The sequence below is a fragment of the Neolamprologus brichardi genome, chromosome 17 (genome assembly GCF_056152115.1).
Source record: "Neolamprologus brichardi isolate AB-2024 chromosome 17, ASM5615211v1, whole genome shotgun sequence".
Taxonomy (NCBI): domain Eukaryota; kingdom Metazoa; phylum Chordata; class Actinopteri; order Cichliformes; family Cichlidae; genus Neolamprologus; species Neolamprologus brichardi.
Genome location: NC_142120.1, coordinates 6,702,410 through 6,720,516, shown reverse-complemented (window position 1 = coordinate 6,720,516; position 18,107 = coordinate 6,702,410). Strand labels below are relative to the sequence as shown.

The 18,107-nt window shown below is 40.0% G+C and overlaps 1 protein-coding gene across 1 annotated transcript; it reads right to left on the bottom strand.

The window, feature by feature from the left end:
• Positions 1-616: 616 nt before the first annotated feature.
• On the bottom strand, positions 617-12,368 carry atxn10 (ataxin 10). The gene is made up of 11 exons (XM_006780581.2): positions 12,224-12,368; positions 11,474-11,665; positions 11,080-11,165; positions 10,445-10,541; positions 10,185-10,349; positions 10,007-10,087; positions 9,624-9,780; positions 9,334-9,451; positions 8,929-9,113; positions 4,196-4,259; positions 617-2,558 (listed from the first exon to the last, which is right to left on the bottom strand). Exons 1-11 carry the CDS (start codon positions 12,352-12,354, stop codon positions 2,374-2,376), a joined length of 1,461 nt encoding a protein of 486 aa, XP_006780644.2. The 5' UTR covers positions 12,355-12,368; the 3' UTR covers positions 617-2,373.
• Positions 12,369-18,107: the final 5,739 nt, after the last annotated feature.

Here is an 18,107-nt window from a genome sequence, read left to right as displayed (position 1 = left end):
GTGGGTGCTCATATTAAACGTGGAAAGGTTTTCAATTAATGACGCCTGAAATCCTGCTTCAGACTGCACTAAACACTTTAGTGTGTTTTTCCAACTTCGGCTCTGTGTAGTATTCACTGAGAGGGGGCATCCTAATATGGTCATCTAAGGGACAAATCTTGTATTTGTAAATGGCATCCAATCAGAAGAAAGTTGACTTAATGAGAGGGTTTTATTAAAGGAAATGGATGAATACAAGATAAATAATGATTATTTTGAACTGTGAATCACTCAAAGCTACTCTAGAGTCCAAGTATTATAATATGCAGCTGGAAAACAAGCATAATAGGTCCCCTATAAAAAAAAATAAAAAGGTACATGGAAGGTACTTATAGAGAGTACATGGGAAGTGTAAAACAAAGTGCATGTATTTTGTATTTGTCTTAATGGTGCTTTTGGTTAACAGTTTCCTAAAAGCCTAGCTATAACTTTTGTCGCAAAATTAGAGTCTGCAACACAAACATTGACAGTTGTATTTCATTCTTTTTTTTTTACCAATAAAATTTCTAAGGCACCTCTAGCTTTTTTGTTTTGTGTCACAAAAGGCCAAAAATATTTCAATAAAAACAAAGAGCTCTTTGATACACGCAGTCCTTTATTATGCATTAAACTCATTATTCATAACCTCATAGTACGACCCAAAGAAAATGAAGCTTTGAAACCCCAATCAGAAGGCACAAGTACATTATAGTAGAGGCCTGTGGTGTAAAATGCTGACATGGGAAACAAGAAATCATGACCTTGACCAATGTGCTACTAATGTGTTAGGAGATGACCACATGGCTGCAGCCATGCCACCTCATTCAGCAGGCTGACTTGCACAGGCTCTTTCCTGTGAGGCTGAAAAGCATTGCAGCCATTCAGTCAAGTGCGACTAACAGCTGTTTTGTTAGCCGTCTGAAATCCTGGGGACCGGAACCCCATAAGCTCCCTTCACTATGTTGGCGGATCGAGAGGAGAGTCCGACCAATTGTTTCAACACATTTTGTCATTAAAAAATCAGGTGCAGAGCAAACAGGGTGGAGCAGGGTGTTGGCAGGCGCATAAAGCGCTGCTTTGTTGAGTTGTCAGGACCGTTCAGCTTATCCAGCAGCAGGAGGGATGTCATTCTGCAAACTAATGCTTATGGTCCCATTCCTCTCACTCGCTCTGCAGATGCACAATTCCAGTATGTTCTTATCTACTGCCTACTGATGTAGAATTGCTATCACAGGTCAGCAGACCAAACATGGCTACAGCTAAACAGGAAATACAATATTGATGAAATATTCCAGGAAAAGTCTCCGGAGTCTGGCATAATAAATAATAGATTGCTCAAAGTATTGTGAAGTGTAAGTTGGTGTTATTCTAGAATGGTTAGAAGTCATCCTGCATGCCATGATCTCTCTAATGACTTATTTTTAATCATTAATGGATAGAAATAGAAGATTAGGGTGAAATTCACAAAACTATGTTAAGTATTTAACTAATACTGTTATAATCCTAAAACAAGAATAACTGGAAAGGCAAGCAAAAACACGGTAAACACACTGGGCCTTGTTTTTAAATAACGACACATGCATTTGTATTACTGCATTTCCCCCTTAAATCGCCTTAGCTTATAATATCGTTAATACCATATCTGTGTAGATAAGTGGATATTGGAAATACTTGAATAAGGTCTTCATATCGTGACCAAGATGCCTCAATTTAATTAGGTAAGGCAGGGAGGGGGTAGATTACATCATGTTTTGGTCATTCTGTTTCATGGTTACTGCAGAAGTCACTATGGGCCTGGGATTAAACCCAAACCCCTGCTGGTATCATCTGTGTCTGTGAAAAGCAAAAAGCCAGGATACTGCAGTGCTCTTTGTCTTTGGATTAAACCGCAAAGCATCAGCCCTGCCAAAAGTTACCAGCATGAGCTCGCCACTAACAAACTCTTCATTTCCCAGACTCTGATCAAGACAAAGCCAATGCTCCTGGCGTCCTGACCTCTGCTTCTATATCACAGATCTTTTGTTTACATAATAGTTTAGGCTTGAGTACCAGCATTACTGAGGTAGAAAAGTACGTTATAGAGCATAATACATACTTTTCTGATGGGACTTTTTTGATTATTGTGTGGGCAGCAGTGTGACTGTTAGTTATCCTGGACAGGCGCAGATAATATTTGTCTAATACTAAGCAGGCCTATAACCTGAAGAAGCTGCTTAAGTACTTGGTAACATTCATGAGGCTTTTAACACAAGCTGCATGTTCACCCATTAGCGTACACATTTCATGTATTCCCTTCTACTTTACATGGAAACCTGTTTATGGGTTGAGGACCTTCTTTCTCCTCACAGATGTTTTTTAGGAGTCTTTCCTGACAGGTTTGAGCAGCAAGGTTCCATCTCGCTCTTCCACCAGGAAACCCAACTCCCTGAGCGCGGAGTAGTCAGCTGTGCCGCAGCGTTCCAAAGTGGCAATCAGTTTCTGGTTCTCCATGTTGTGCTCCAGGAGGTTCCTGATGGTGAAGATTGCCCACTGGCTGATGACTAGAAATGCCCAGTTAAGGACAACAATGTCAAAGTTTCTGCTTTAGAGAGTGGAACATGCAGCTGTTCCATCTTTTATTTTTAAACATATTTTTCAATGACTTATTATGCTTATTATTTCCTTATTTTCTCCTCATATTTATACTGCTTCAGAGGTAGATTTTCATATTAAAGATGGGAAAAGTTACAAATAATACGGTCAGCATATGTGGAAGCAATCCTTGTTAGACAAAAGCTTGGGAATCAGTTTCTGGCTTTCTCATAGAGAGGGCCCCACCCACCTGCTCTTCAAACCTTGTGTTTCCAAGGGGCAGCAAATGAGAAAAAATCAGGTTTAAAGAGAGATGAATAGCTGAAACTACTCATTTCAGACAAAGGACAAACTGAGGGGTTACACCACAGCCAGGTTTATGAGAACTATGGATGATTTTGAACCGATTAAAAGTGAGCAACAAAACAAAACACATTACTATTGCCTAAAAACAAACATCCATTTAACACTACTGCATCAATTTAAATCAAAATTTGTGGTGTTATTCAGTCTCTTTTGGAATTAAGTTTTGTATATTTGTACAGTAAAGCCAGTGAGATTGCACCCCCCCCAAAAAAAAATACCCAACAGCTTGGCATCGAGTTACAAGGTAGTAGATGTCATGCAAGATGGATCTAGGAAATTATTTGTTATAGAAAGAAAATACAACACCAACAAAACCTGGAAAATAGATCAAGCTCTCTCAACTCATGAGCAGTTTTTATTTTCCCTGGGTTATTGACTTCAAAGACAGCCTAACAAACAAACGGGTTTGCAGACAGGTTGTGTATGCTTTGCATTTCAGGTCACCCCATACACTTTTTTTTTCTAGATAACTACATTTTCTAGACAGGACGTAATGGTAGATAGACTGGGTTGTGGTTCTGTGTGTGTGGATGTGTCGGTAAGCAGACATGAAAGACAAACATGGGAACAAAGACAATGACCTGAAGACATGTGCGTTTTCTCAAAGACTGTCAAAAAGTTGTGACAAAGATACATTATATGTGAGCTCCCTCCAGTTTAAAGTCAGGGTTTGTGGGTCTGATGAATGTGGTGCTGGAAGCGCCACTTTCTTTTAGTGCAATAAATAAGTGAAAACTGGAGCTCCGCAGTGTACCAACTGTTTATTTTCTTTCTTCCAAAGTCTGCTGGTACCCATCAGCTAATTGAATCAAGCCCAATAAAGTGTAACTCCACTGGATAGAAGAAGAAAGTTTAGCATTTTACTTTAGTTGTGTATTGAAGTGGATTTAAAGTTTACAAAACAAAGTTTGCATGTTGAATTAGCCATTTTAACACCAACTGCAACCCATCACATGATGCTGTCAACCATCTGCAAGCACAGCAACATAACTCTCTTCACATTTCGGCACTCTTTCCTTGCCAGCCAGTACACGCTGCAACAATTAAAGCTCAATGCAAAGTTGTGTTTTGTTTTTTGTGCATGGGCAGGCAAGCCACTAGCTTTACTGTACAAATATACAAATATACAAATCTTAATTACAAAAGAGCCCACAAACTTTTTGCTTAAATATGAAGAATGATTTAAATAAATATGGCTACATTACCACAGCTTCATATTTAAACTTCACTGAAAGGATACAAGGATTGTTGCTGTCAATGTTGCAGTTATCCAAGATGAGGGGGATGCCTTCAAGTTCTCGCACCTATGGGATATAAGAAAATGATATAAAATATAGAGTAACTCAGCTGCCAGGTCCCCAGCTAATTTCACAGTCTTACCTTCTAATGAATTAGAATGTAATTAATTACCCAATTTCTTTTGCTCGTTTTCACTGTTGTTTGTTCAACTTAACCGGTAACATATTACTGTAACTAGGGCTGTGCGATATGACCAAAATCTCATATCCCAATATAAGAATTCTATCGTCCCGATAACGATATAAATCACAAAAATGTAACATTTTCTGTAAATTCTGTGAATCTCGGGCAGCTCGACTTGCGGGAAGTGTTTCCAGCTGCGCGTCATGCGCCGTTTTCTTTGTGAGTATTTATTACACGGCGTGCTGCGGGGAAAAGCCTGTTCTAACGTTTGAGTCAAAGGTTTATTTTTTAGTACCTGGCGGCTTTTTTTTACTTCTCATCCGTAAATAATCTGCTCTTTCACGTGATTCAGTTTATTTTGAAAAGTCTCAACAGGATCTTGAGCTTTATTATGAAAGGTTTATGTGAAACATAAACAAGTGGACATGCGATGCTGTTACCGTCGTTGTTGCTAACCACAACGCATAAAAACAGGCACTTGTCCGTCTGTAGTGTGGTTATATTAAATATAAGAGAAAGAGAGAAGTTTAAGAGCCACTACAGTGACCATCAAAACGATGAAAAAATATTGCCGTAAACAGTTTATTTTGCGACACCACGAAACAAACGATAGCGTAAAATGAAACGATAGACGTTTTTATATCGTCATCCGATATATACCGTTATATCGAACAGCCCTAACTGTAACGTAACGTAAGGTGTTGTTGACTACTTGATTCATTACCATCACTTCACCTGTCGGCTCAGCAGGTGTACTCGCAGTGAAACTGAGAGCAGAACGAGGCAAAACTAGCACAACTATAAATGACAGGAGTAAGCAGCTGCCTGATGACTCTCACATTGAACCAATATGAGACCAGTGTAAATAAATCGTCAAATGCCAATTTAGTATATTTATCCTTGGAAGTAATTTATTCCCAAATTCTACTTTCCAAAATCAGGAAAAAATAGAGCCTGATATAGCTTGACACAAAATGATTTTGGCTGCTCCATCCACCTCCATCTCAAACTATCCTCAGCATCCTCTTTTTAAACCAGACCTCTCTGTGGATCCGCCTTCATTACGTCCATGAATCGTCTCTCTGGTCTTCCTCTTTTGCTCCAGGCTGGCAGCTCCATCGTCAATATCTTTAATGAAATATATCCACTGTCCCACCTCTGCACATGTCCAAACCAGCTCAGCCTTGTGTCTCCAACGTTGAACTGTCCCTCTGATGTACTCTTTCCCAGTCTTGTCCATCCCTGTCACTGCAGCTACTACAGCTCAGCACATCAATTTTGTTCTTGAAAATCAACCAGTACCACTCATACCTCAGGTATGTCAACTGGACCGACTTGAATAACACATTTTTAATTTAACACTGGTATTGGATCAGTACTCAGCATCTGCTGAAGTAAAAACATTTACATATCAGCACCACAAGCTGCCCATTGTTTATGCAAGAATAAAACCAGATACTCTTAATGAGATGTCTTATTAAGTGAACAAAACTATAGCAAAAGGTTTTGCTGTACAGTCTCTAGTTACTTTATATCTCTTTTTCAGGAGGAAACAAATCTGTATAAACTTACTTAAACAGATACTTTATATCCGAGATTTACTGAAAGAATTTGTGAGACGTTTATCGAGGTTCACGATTCGAGTTAAGAAACAGCAGACAAAGGAACAGTACAGAGATGCCCTTAGCAGAGCCTCACATCCATGCAAACAAAGCAGTGTGGTTGTGGGTTAGTCTAAGAGCACCACAAAAGGACAATCTGTTCTTTATCATGTGTCTCATTCTATAGGCTTAATTGTTGTATTTGCTTTCTGGTGCCCTCTGCACGCCGTTGCGGTTACCCTCCAAACACACTGGAGCAACAGAACAAGACAAAGTGCTGAGTTACAGAAAATGGAAATGTCATTTACACAGTCAAAGAAACACAGAGCACGCAGCTCTGCGTTTTCCACTTTAGGAATCATTGTCTGAAGTTACTGAAATTATATTTAAACTCATAAAGGGATGAATAACAAGCAGCTGGACCCTGACGGCACAAGCAGTTCCTCGCTTTGCATGCACATCTTAAATTACAATCTCTCCCAAAGGTGAACAGAACGACATTTGGTTTACTGGAAGAAATCTGGGTGAAAACAGATACGTGGTGATTTCTGACCACTGACAGACCACAGATCAGCATCCATAAATATTATACAGGGGCCAACTGAGGGTGGCCATCCCACAAGCATTCCACAAATCTGTTCCTATTAAGTACAACCGAGTCTACAAAGTGATGTCGATACTGTCTGCTTTATTACCCATCTGTGCTTTACGCTGATAGCTGCATGCTGAAAGATGTCAACTGAGAAAAACTGATAAGATTTCTAGAATAAACAAGAAGCTAATGTTTCACGTTTGAGCGGAAAAGCGAGTTGTGTTGAAAGAACCCACAGCCTCTCGCTCAATTAGACTTTGCACTCGTTTGCACTCCTCAGGAGATTTGGTTTGAGGTTGCATGCTGCAGCCCATTTACTAGAACCTGCCTCTGAGCATGATCATTTAGTGGAGAGGTCAAACGAAGCAAACTAATTCAGGTGGGCCTCCCAAACCTCGCAGTCACATTTACACTTTTGACCCTACAACTGTGTTGGACTGATTAAGGGTATTTGTTTAAATGCTAGGAGACCAAGGATCGCATTAGAAGGGCAGACCAGCAGGCTAGAATAAATGTAAGCAAAGAAAAACATTTAAATTTTAGGGTTTGTAAATATTTTCCTTTTCTAAATTCGATAATTGTTCTAAACCATAATTTCCTGACAGAACTATCAGTACATATAAAACTAACCAAAGGGGCTTTGGGCAATTTTCAATATGCTAATGTGTCTCCCCGCTTCCTTCACTTGACTCGTCCTTGTGTCTTACCTCCTCCTCCTCCTACTGAGGATGGGAGAGAGACAAGGAAGAGAAGCATATAAGCACCGACATTTACTAATGATGAGAATATCCACATTCCCACGTATAAAACCTTACCGCTGCTCATCTTTCACAGCTAGATAGCTAGCACGTACAGGTAGAAATCAACAGGCACCACATGATAAGACATCATGACGATATGATGTTCTTGTGACTTTTTTTTTTTACATTTTGCAATATGCTGAGTGTTGCAATAACATATTTTGTGATTTATTTTTTTTGTAGCTGAAAATGATGTCCTAAAGTTAACTTTCTTTTTGGATAAAAAGATACTGACAAAAGTTATCTCACTTCAGTTATTTTTCTACTGCAAAATGAGATATTCAAGCACACAAACACTGTCACCGAAACCTGCCATCCATGCTGCCGGACAGAGTCTCCTGTCACTTTACAATTACATGGTGTCAAGTTAGCAATTACATGTAACCCATTTCTGATAATACAGCAATTATCTGTAATAAATAGGCACATAATACTGTCTGTTGCAGTCTGCATAGACAAAAAATAAATAAATAAAATAAAAATCACATTTAACTATCACATTTGCTCTCAGCAACCTTCCTGTTCTACAGGAATATAACCAGAATGCAACCACTCAGCTGAGTCAAGTCCCCTCAAGTTGTGCTCATTAAGACTGATAGTAGTGTGTTGGTAGTCTTCCTGCATTTATAAATTAAACAGCAATTATTTAAAATAATCTCTCAGAGAGTGACTGCAGTCATTCCAAGTCAGACTGCAACCGTTTGCAGAACAGCTTCCTTTCAGGCGACCTGTGCAATCACCTTGTGACCAAAAGTGGTCATGACTTTTAAGCTCTGCGCAACCATTTAGTACAATATGAAAAAAGTCAATACAATCACCAGTCAGCCAGCTATGTTTTTGTAGATGCAAGGTGGTTGCTGTCCTATTTTTACTGTGACTGAGTCATTAGCTTGCTCTGAATTAGAAGGTAGCGTTGTTTGCTCAGCTAACATTTATCTCATGAAGATGGTGCATGAGATAAGCCCTCTTTTAGGAAGTATCCTCACAGTATTGTTCAATAAAATACTGATTTTTTTGCTGTACCTCTATTGACAATAATGGCAAGGAAAATATTGTGATACCATACTGCATAGATCGTTCCTCTCCCCTACTAGATAGATAGAAAAAATGGCTAAAGTGCTTGAGCAGATTTCCCCACCTAACAGTTATTTCAAAATGCCTCTGGGTACTTATTTGGGCAGCTATTTTGACGTTTTACTTAAAGAAACGCTTCAGATGTGACAGATTTGAGTACAAGACTTTGTGAGTGTCTGTCTCTGACAGATAGGTAGACAGACATAAAGTTCTCTTTATGTCCCACTAATAGTATAATCATGAAATACTGTATGTAAATTCTCAACATATTTAAAATGGCAGCATATGAAGGACTCTGAGGTGCAGAAGTAAGATTTTTAGGTCAAGGAAAGACAGAGGACAAGTGGAAATATGACTCAGCACATTGAGCTACCTCTGATCTGGAAATTATGGCTTACAGCAAAATTTTCATTCACTCTTCGTCACAGTTGTTATCAAGTACCACCACAAACTTCCATCCCTCCACTCATTCATTTGTCCAAACCTTGTTCTGGTTGTTGGTATTGCTGTGGCAGAGGTTTCCTATGAGCCTGATGAGGTGTGCCTTAAAGCTGATGACAGGAGAATAAGAAGAAGAGTCTCCATCTCCACTGAAGGAGGAGAAGTTCTGAGCAGCACTGAAAATATTCTTACTGGCCTTCCCAGTGGCGTGTACCTGCTCCAGGAGCTCTGCATGGACAGTTTGTGACAGACAACAGGAAAAGCAGAACACCTTCTGAGAAGCAGCATAAAGCTATTCAGATTATAGCTGATTTTGATTCTGTATTTCTCCTTTAAGAAACAGATTAAATGATAAACCTCAAACTTTCCAGCATTTGGACTTTACGGGCTGTTTAATTTAATGTCTGCTGTTGCTCGGTTGTTGACTTAATGGCTGTTTTTCATTTACCAACAGTAGTTACTAGAAGGTCTGGATGATCCTGTAGGAACATGAACTGCTTGTGGTCTGAGGTCATCTCACACAGCACATCCAGCAGACTAATCACTGTTAGTGCCTCCTGCAGGACCTGCAGGGGATTGCAACAAACGGGGGGGCAGTCCACAAAGTAAGAATCTTTTGAGACACAATACTGAGAGTCAAAACGACTGAAACATAGGTTAATTCATTTCACACAGGGTAAGACTAACAAACGCAGGGTGAAAAACCCGCGGAAAATGTGTTGAGTTTATGATCCGTACCTCATCACTGGACGCAGAACCCGTAGCAAGTGTGAGCACAGCGCCACAACCTTTCTGGAAGGAAGTGGCCAGGAAACAAGCCACACTGGGAGGGATGCCACAGTCTTCTGAGCCCTCCTCTCTTAGCTGGGCTAAAAGTAGCTCTAATAAAGTAACTCTGAAAAACAAAATGTACATCTATATGAAGCATCTATAGTTTTTATTTAAATATTAGCTGTTTTTACTACTATTCTGTGCATCAATTCTCTGCAGTGCAAAAACCAAACAAACTAAAATAATAATAGGCTGAAAGGTGTTGTTGCATACATTTAACCAGATTTTTATTTTTTACACTTCTGTTTAAATGAATTGTTCATGTTTTTGTCCAAACAACAAAAATGTACCTATCATGGTGAGACATTTCAGAGTACATGTTCTCCACCAGCGATGAAGACCTCAGGAAATGCTGTGTTGCAATCAGCACTCTGAAAAATCAATAAATAGCAAAGGGAAAGTAGCACTTAAATATGCCCTTAATGCATAACAACAGTTTTCAAGTTAGTACCATAATGATGCACTTACGTCCAGTCCAGCTCAGGCTGAGTCCTGCAGAGCTCCATCACCCTGAGAGCCAGCTCAATGTTCTGTGGCTTGGACAAATCTTCCACCTTGGCCTCATCCAGGCATGTGTGGATTACCATCGAGGTGTAGTTCACGGTCTTCTCATCGTCAGTACTAAGCAGCTGCCTGTTCGGGTTGACAGAATTACCAATATAAAATATTCATGTGATTTTGGAGTCAAACAAAAAGATGAGGGTGAGATTTTGGCACACAGAACTTACAGGAAAAGGTCTGGGAAGCTTATCATCCAAATGTCATCTTTGCACAACTGGTTACCAACAGCCAAGTTACCAAGAAACTGGATGCCACAGCGAAGAGCTGAGCCACAGAACAGATCAAAAACAAGAAAAACATTCAACATTCATTTTCCTCCATGGTGTATTACTTTTATGTCCCTCTAGACTGTTAAAGTTTTTTGCCTACTCTTGAATACAAAAGAACTTGACAGAACGGTTTCTTATAAAACTCAAAGAAACCTAAAGAAAAAGAAAAAGAAAAGAAAAACAGCTCTTGATAGTGACATTGTGACAGGATGTAAACATTAACGACATCCTCCCCTAACCTGAGCTGTAATATTAGCTGGATGCACACTTTTTCTGGTTGGCGGATGTAGACTGTTGACAGAAAATAGTTCTTATATGAAACTGCCTACACAAAGGCATAATATTTTTTGACTAGTCAAAGTCATAATTTCTTTTACAATTTGAGCACCACAAGACAAAAACAGCACAATCTACTTCCATCTCTAACAACCTTTATAGCTCACTTCAAAACAATTTAGTTGGCTTTGAAAGGGACAAAGGAAAAACACATAAGTACTGTACCTTGAGCATCAGTGGCTGAATTTTAGACTTACGTTCGAAGATGGTATCTGGAATCTCCATATTTACAGTAGATAAAAATCTCAGGAGTTTGAGGGATACATCAATGAAACCAAGTTCCCTAGTTGACAAAGACACATTATGTCAAGTGTTTCTTTGTCTTAAGAAAGGAGGCGCCCAATAATCTAACAAACTTTGACACAATATGCTGCAAAAATAGCACTTCAACAAATCCTGCAATTGCAAAGATATAATTGTACAAGTTCCTTAAACATAAACTGCCAAATTTTAGCAGGAAAAATGCTCAAGAAGGATTTTTAGCAGAGTTTCCAAATAAATCAGTCACTAAACTCTATGACCATTGTTTACTTAATCAATTTGTATTTTCTGAAAGATCCCCCTCATGCTGCTTTGTGACGTCGGGGATACCTGAGCAGACTCTGGTTACGTGTACTCTGGACACAGGAGTTCCTCTGAGCTCTGAAGCACTCTGCGGTCAGCTGGAGCTGCAGGGTAAAGGTCTGCACATCCTCACTGTCCAAGCCGGCAGCCTGCAGCTCTTCACATAGTCTGGTCAGGACCTTCACAAGAGTGGAGAATGTCTTCTCCTCCACAGCATCTCTGACAACGACAAACAGGTGAACAAATACACAATATTCATTTCATTTGCAGTACCCTCACTGGGAGACCACCAGATATAAAACACAGATGTAGTTAATAACGCGGTATTTGCACTACATTAGCTGGATCTTGCGTGAAACACTGTCTTTTTTCCATTAAGAAAAAAATAAACATGAAGTTTACAATTTGAATCCAATGTGCGGGATACTCCTGTGCTACAAATACTACAGAAGGGAGCATAATGTCACGTGCACGGGCCGTTAAATTTTAATAAGCAGAGTTAGGGCCTGCACAGGGAAAAAAATGCCAGTAATGCTTAAAATGTGCTTTTAGTACAAAATCAAGTATTTAAGCTATACTGCTGATATGTGTTAGTTTTGTTTTTTTATGCTGCAGCGACAATTATTAGGTCTGAATGAGTTCAGAAACCGGGCGTGCCGTTATATGTGGCTGTGCGTAGTTGACAGTTGGGTATTTTCAAGTTACTGCTAGCTTAGCCGGACCGCACTGATACAGCCCATTTCCGTATAAAACATAAATAAATTACCCCGACCTCACCTGTATTCGACATCCCGCAGCGCAGCTGTAAATGTTTTTAAAGTCTGCAAGTGTTCAGGTCCGTGTTTTTCATTTAAAATGCCAGCGATGGACGCTGAGGTCCCCAAAATGATGTCGGTGGAAGCTGCCATGTTTGCCCGTTTCACGCTTGTGGGCGGGACGTCCGGAAAACTCTTTAAGACATTATTGGTTCAAATCAGTATGGGGCGGGGACTGAGCATGTGCTGCTGTTTTCTTGGTGAAGAGTCGCCTAGACTGCTGTGTAATGAAGGCTGTGACTGCAAATAGACTCTACAGAATGAATTTTCATGTGTTTTTGGATAAAACTGTGGGTAAAAATGACTTAACTATTCTGTGTTTCACTGTAATGATTTGATTAAGCACTTAGCACTGAGAAAGACAGAAGTAAAAATAGAACTGATGAGAGCCATCAAGCTTCTGGAGACCAAGGTTATTTTAGTTAACTAAAAAAAGGTACAAACTAAAAATACATATGAAATAACATTTTAGTTGACTAAAATCAAACAAATAAAACATAGACTTAAATGTAAAATTAACTGCAATTATTTTATGAACTTGGAAAACTAACTAAATTTGTTTGGGTTTTTTTTATATAGAGAGACCAAACTCTATTTAATCTAGTCTAATTTTGTACCCATTATAACCCCCCTAAAATTGCTATAGGCTGCAGCTGCATTCACATCTCAAATCCGTTCACCGAAACCAACATTTGAAAAGTTCAAATGTCAATCCATTCAACCCAGATAGTTTATAGAACAGCGACTGCAACTGCAGCTGCAAAGCCGCAAGACAAGCCTTTGTGATTTCCATGTAGAGTGGCAAATTTTAGATTACAGATCCATTATGGTTGTCCCTTGTATTTCCACTGGCCTGGAAAAGCACAGCAGCGGTGAAAAGCGGCTCGCTGCTGAGAAGAGTTGATTACGGATGGTAGGAAGCATCCACCTCAAGCAATTTGTCAGCCTTAAAATGAGGCAATGAAAGAAGCAAACATTCCCTTTATAGAATTCCCATTATTCATTTTTCAAGTGGAATAACTGGAAATATCCTCACAAACTGGAAATGCTGTGGCATGATCAGGGAATCTGAAGAGTTGAGTTACAGGAAAAACAGGACATCCTATCAGGGTTCAGCCATTCTAGAAACCTCAGTAATGTTAACTAGACGGCGGCTGGTTTAGTCTGCTGTGGCAGACGATCTAGCTCTCTCGGAAAAAGAAAAAACAAAAACATCAAGACAATCAACCACACACACAGTTTTTATTATTCACAGATGGTCGGACATTTTGCCCGTACAAAACACAATCAGCGTTGTTAAATGAAACACTTTAATACCAAGTGAATCATGTCGTATTTGGTCTTTCAAGACAGAGAAAAATGCAAGGAGAAATGAAATGGCTCCTTGTGTCAAGCAGCAGTTTGTCACAGTGGCACTCACGACAGCAAACTGAGCTGAACCTAAACACAGCGCACAGTGGTTAAGGAAATTATAAATGTTTATTTGCACCCTGATGGTCTAATACCAGAGCCTGTTTCATTCCACTCTTGTAAAATCCATGTTTCAACGCATCTGGCATAGCGCTAACAAAGGAGAAATTCATTTGTGGTGCGAACATTTTCAGCCATGCGTGAAGTGTGGCTCTGTGAAGACGTGCTTCAATTCAGACATTTGTGGACTCAACATTATGTAACCTTCTAATTTTCATCCCCCCGAGTGCTCTAATTTGTGGTTTTGAGTGAAAGGCTGCAGTTGAATAGTTATTTGCTGCTCTGAATGAATGAAAATCTCTGTTATGTGACATATATGAAACAAAAGTAAAAGTATTTAGGACACTGTAGTGTTAACACAACACAAAACAGTTTCCTTAAGGCACTTGATATTGTAAGATAAAGACAGCTACAGTAATACAGAGAGAAACCCCTCAGGTGACCCCCTATGAAAAAGCACTTGGCAACAATGGGAAGGAAAAACTCTCTTTTAACCAGAAGCAGTCTCCAGCAGAACCAGGCCGTAGATGGAGCATGCCCATTCACGTTCTGTTAGACATCACCTCTGCTGACTGGGGTCACTCAAGTGGACTTCTCTAGCACATTTGTGGTGGTGGAGCCTTTTTTTTAAATCAGCTTCTGTAAAATTATATTGATTTCTGTGCAGTTTATTGTGTAAACACCTAATCCAAGAGGTACTTAGCATCTCTGGGTATCCTGTTATGAAATGATGATGTATAAAACCCTGCTTCTGGGTTCAAACTACACTGTGTTCATTCAGGCTGTTGTCTTTTTAATGTGTTTTAATGCTTTATATTCTTGAATTCAAGAATTGGTCAAAATCCGCCTGTACCGTACACTGGGATTCCCCATTCTTCTCTATGGGTCGTAGATCTGGGTCATCCTCAAACACGACCTCAACAACCTTGAGGTCTTCCAAACGCGCTGTTTGCGTCAGATTCTCCGTGTGTCCCTCCGTGATAGTCTAAGCAACGCGTGATACGTAGTCAATGTCACCAGCAGGCCTCAATGGAAGAGCTGATTAGGAAGCGACGACTGCAATGGTTTGGCCACATCTGCCGCACGAGCAACCATCGCCTGCCATACCGCCTTTTGATGCAGCAGCATCAGAGTGAGAGTGATGAGAGACCTCCAAGAAGACTTGGATCAAGCAAATTGAAGATGATCTTAAACAACAACGTCTAACCCTCAAGCAAGCAAAGGTGAAGGCAAGAGACCACAAGACCTGTAAGTGCATCGTTAATCAAGATGGAAACCCTACAACACCCACAGCGACGTATTGGCTTCGTGGACAACCTCCCTGCCAACCGCCAGCTAGGGACAAAAGAAGAGGAAGAAGAAGACGAAAGAATGCTTTATATCTTATTCGATTTAATCTGAACAAGCCCCCTGTGGCTTGCTAACTAAGCTTGCTAGCATTAGCTGACAACATACTCCACCCTCTGCTCTAAGGACCCACTGCACACCTCATAATAACTCATGTTCAGAGACTGTAAAGTGTTAATTCAGTATGTTCTCAAGCCATTTGTGAGTATTTTCGAGGTTCAGTGGACCACATTTTCCTGTTGGGGAATGTTTTTGCAATGGAGGTGAATGCTTGGTACGCAACAGTGTTTAGGTGGTATGTGTCAAAAATGCCAGGAGCCATTACTTTAGTAACTTGCTAGCGCTTTTAATATTGTGGTCAACGGATTTATTTATTTATTTATTTATTTTTATCTCAGCTCAGAAGCAGAATTCAGAGTTGAAGGCATGGATGGTTTCAGAGCCACCTTCAACACAAAGTCCTTGGAACCAGTTATAAGATTCTGCTGGATTTCACCTGAGTGATTAGTGACAGATTTGAATTGGTAAGTTTTCAGTTTATATAGTATCTAAATGTAAAAATAGACCAAAAATGCACAGCTGCCCTGGGGCAGACTGACAGAAGCGAGGCTGCCATATCACGCCATCGGCCAGTAGGCGGTAGGTGAAGTGTCTTGCCCAAGGACACAACGACCGAGACTGTCTGAGCCGGGGCTCGAATCGGTAACCTTCCGATTACAAGACGAACTCCCAACTCTTGAGCCACGATTGCCCGATCATAGAGAACTGACTGCCATTTGTAACCATAACTCTCTTTCCTATACAATCGTGCTTGTTTGAAGTAGTTCACCGCATCAAAAGAGAAGTGGTCATCTGCTTCCAGGTTCTCAAAGAAACACCACTGGCACCTTGGTAAGGGTTAACCTCTATAGCTGTCCTGAGTACAACTACTTGTAATGCAAAAAGATGGTTTAAGGTTTTTAATAGGCTAAAAAAGCAAACCACAATGTGCATTCAGTGTTTTACACACATTTTTACATTATGATTTAATGTTATCTTTAGCAGAGTCATGATGCTTGCAAATAATTTCCTGGATTAAAGTTCCTACTTCTTTAATAATACGATACCAGACACCAGAGACACACACGGTTTCACACATAGATGAAATGTATTTTTGCTCCACTTTTCTTTACCCTCCAGTTCAGCACAGTCTCTGAAGGTTGGCAGAGAGATGAGGTTAAAAACACAGTTGGTGTCACATGGCTGGCAGGCCTTAGCACATCACAGCGACTGAGTGGCTGTGATACTGTCGGACCTAAGTGTGACAGAGAGGAGCCATCAGTAAGAGACGATATGCAAGGAAAAAGTGGGATCTGTAATGCAATCTGAGGGACATGTGTGACTGATACAGAATTCAAAAGTCATCATATAAAAAGACTTTAACTAAAACCCCACAGCCGCCTTGAGCAAGAAGAACCTGGCAACACCTGAATAGTCCCATAGACCTCTATGGTAAGCCGAGCAATGGGCGCCTTAAAAAGAGGCCAAACCCTGATTCCAAACCCTAGAATCAAGTGGGTGAGGGTTCCCCTAACGTGAAGACAGTGGTGCTTTTACAACACGACCTCAAAAACTGTAGAGGGAGCTGAGCCATGTAATTACAAGCAAGCAGGTGAGTCCAAGTTGTTCGCTGCGAAACGGGGCCAAGCCACAGAAATGATTGTGTGGTATTCCACACCACTGCCGTGCCACCAAGGAAAAACAGGCGGAGAAAAATTTAGAAGAGGGTATGTAAGAATGATTGTCATTTGTTGTGATCCAATGGCACATTCGCATTTCTGGGGAAGAAAAGGAAACCAACTCAAAATCAGCAACTGAATCAGCATTAAGGAATTAAGGCCACCACAAGCAGGTAATATTACTTTTTCCATGCAGAAAACTATATTTTCCATTTATTTCCATTTTTGGAAATTGTTATATAATCCAAAGATATTGCAGAATTACACTGACATATATTTCATACCTTGGCACTTTCAATCAGCTTCACATGCACCAAACCTCGAAAACCAGCAGGAGGAAAGTGGAAGCGGGGAAAATTTGTCTGGTTGCATTTATTCAGCTGACCAATGCAGCTACTGGGCTTTTGGTATCAATTACAGCAAATTAAGTGATAGCCACCCAACACCAACACTAAAAGCATCATCCATCAAATGAGTTAAAATGCTGCTCTACCACTAATTGAGCCCACCATTTTGGCTGGGCCCCAGGTGCCTATAAATAAGAGCCATGCTTATTTTTCATGCATTCCTCTAAGGCGAGGCCTCTTTGATCCTTTGGCCACTTGGAAGTAATCATCGGAAAAAATTGGTTTCAGGGTTCAAAATGACCACAGATGAGGAAGAATGAGTACTGAGAGGAATTAAAGCCAATGTGTATCTGTGTGCTTTAAATGTTGGAGAGCAAAAAGCGACTTTAATCTCGCAGCTTTAATTTCAAACACAAAGAGTAGGGTGTATAAATGTATCAAAAGGAAACTTTGTGTATGTGAGATGCCATCACTACTTTATGAATATATAAACAGTATTCGCATGGTGAAAGGCAACTTAAAAGCCCCATCTAGTGGTCTATGGGGTCTCCTAATATTCTAAATGACATGTAACAAGAAATCTCAGAACAAATATCAAGATTACAAATAATTTATAAATCTGTTTTGCTTTCTCACTAAGAGTAGGGGGAAATGTGTGTCCAAAACTAAAACTAGCCACTCTGTCCAAACTGTAACAAATACGCTTGCAATCCTCATAGATTTTTCAGTTAAATAACAAATTGTTGACTTATGGAGGGTTCATGTGACCGTTAGTTTTGGTCCTGTGTCTTTCTGGGTTTTTTCATGTTACAATTACCATGTTTTATTTTGGTGCTTGCTTTTCTTTTGTCAGTTCGTTCTACTACCCGTCTTTCTACTTTTTTTGGGTGACTATCTGTCATGTTTTCCAAAGTAAACCACGAACGGGTGTATAGATAGCCCATGCTTTGTATAGACCACAGGT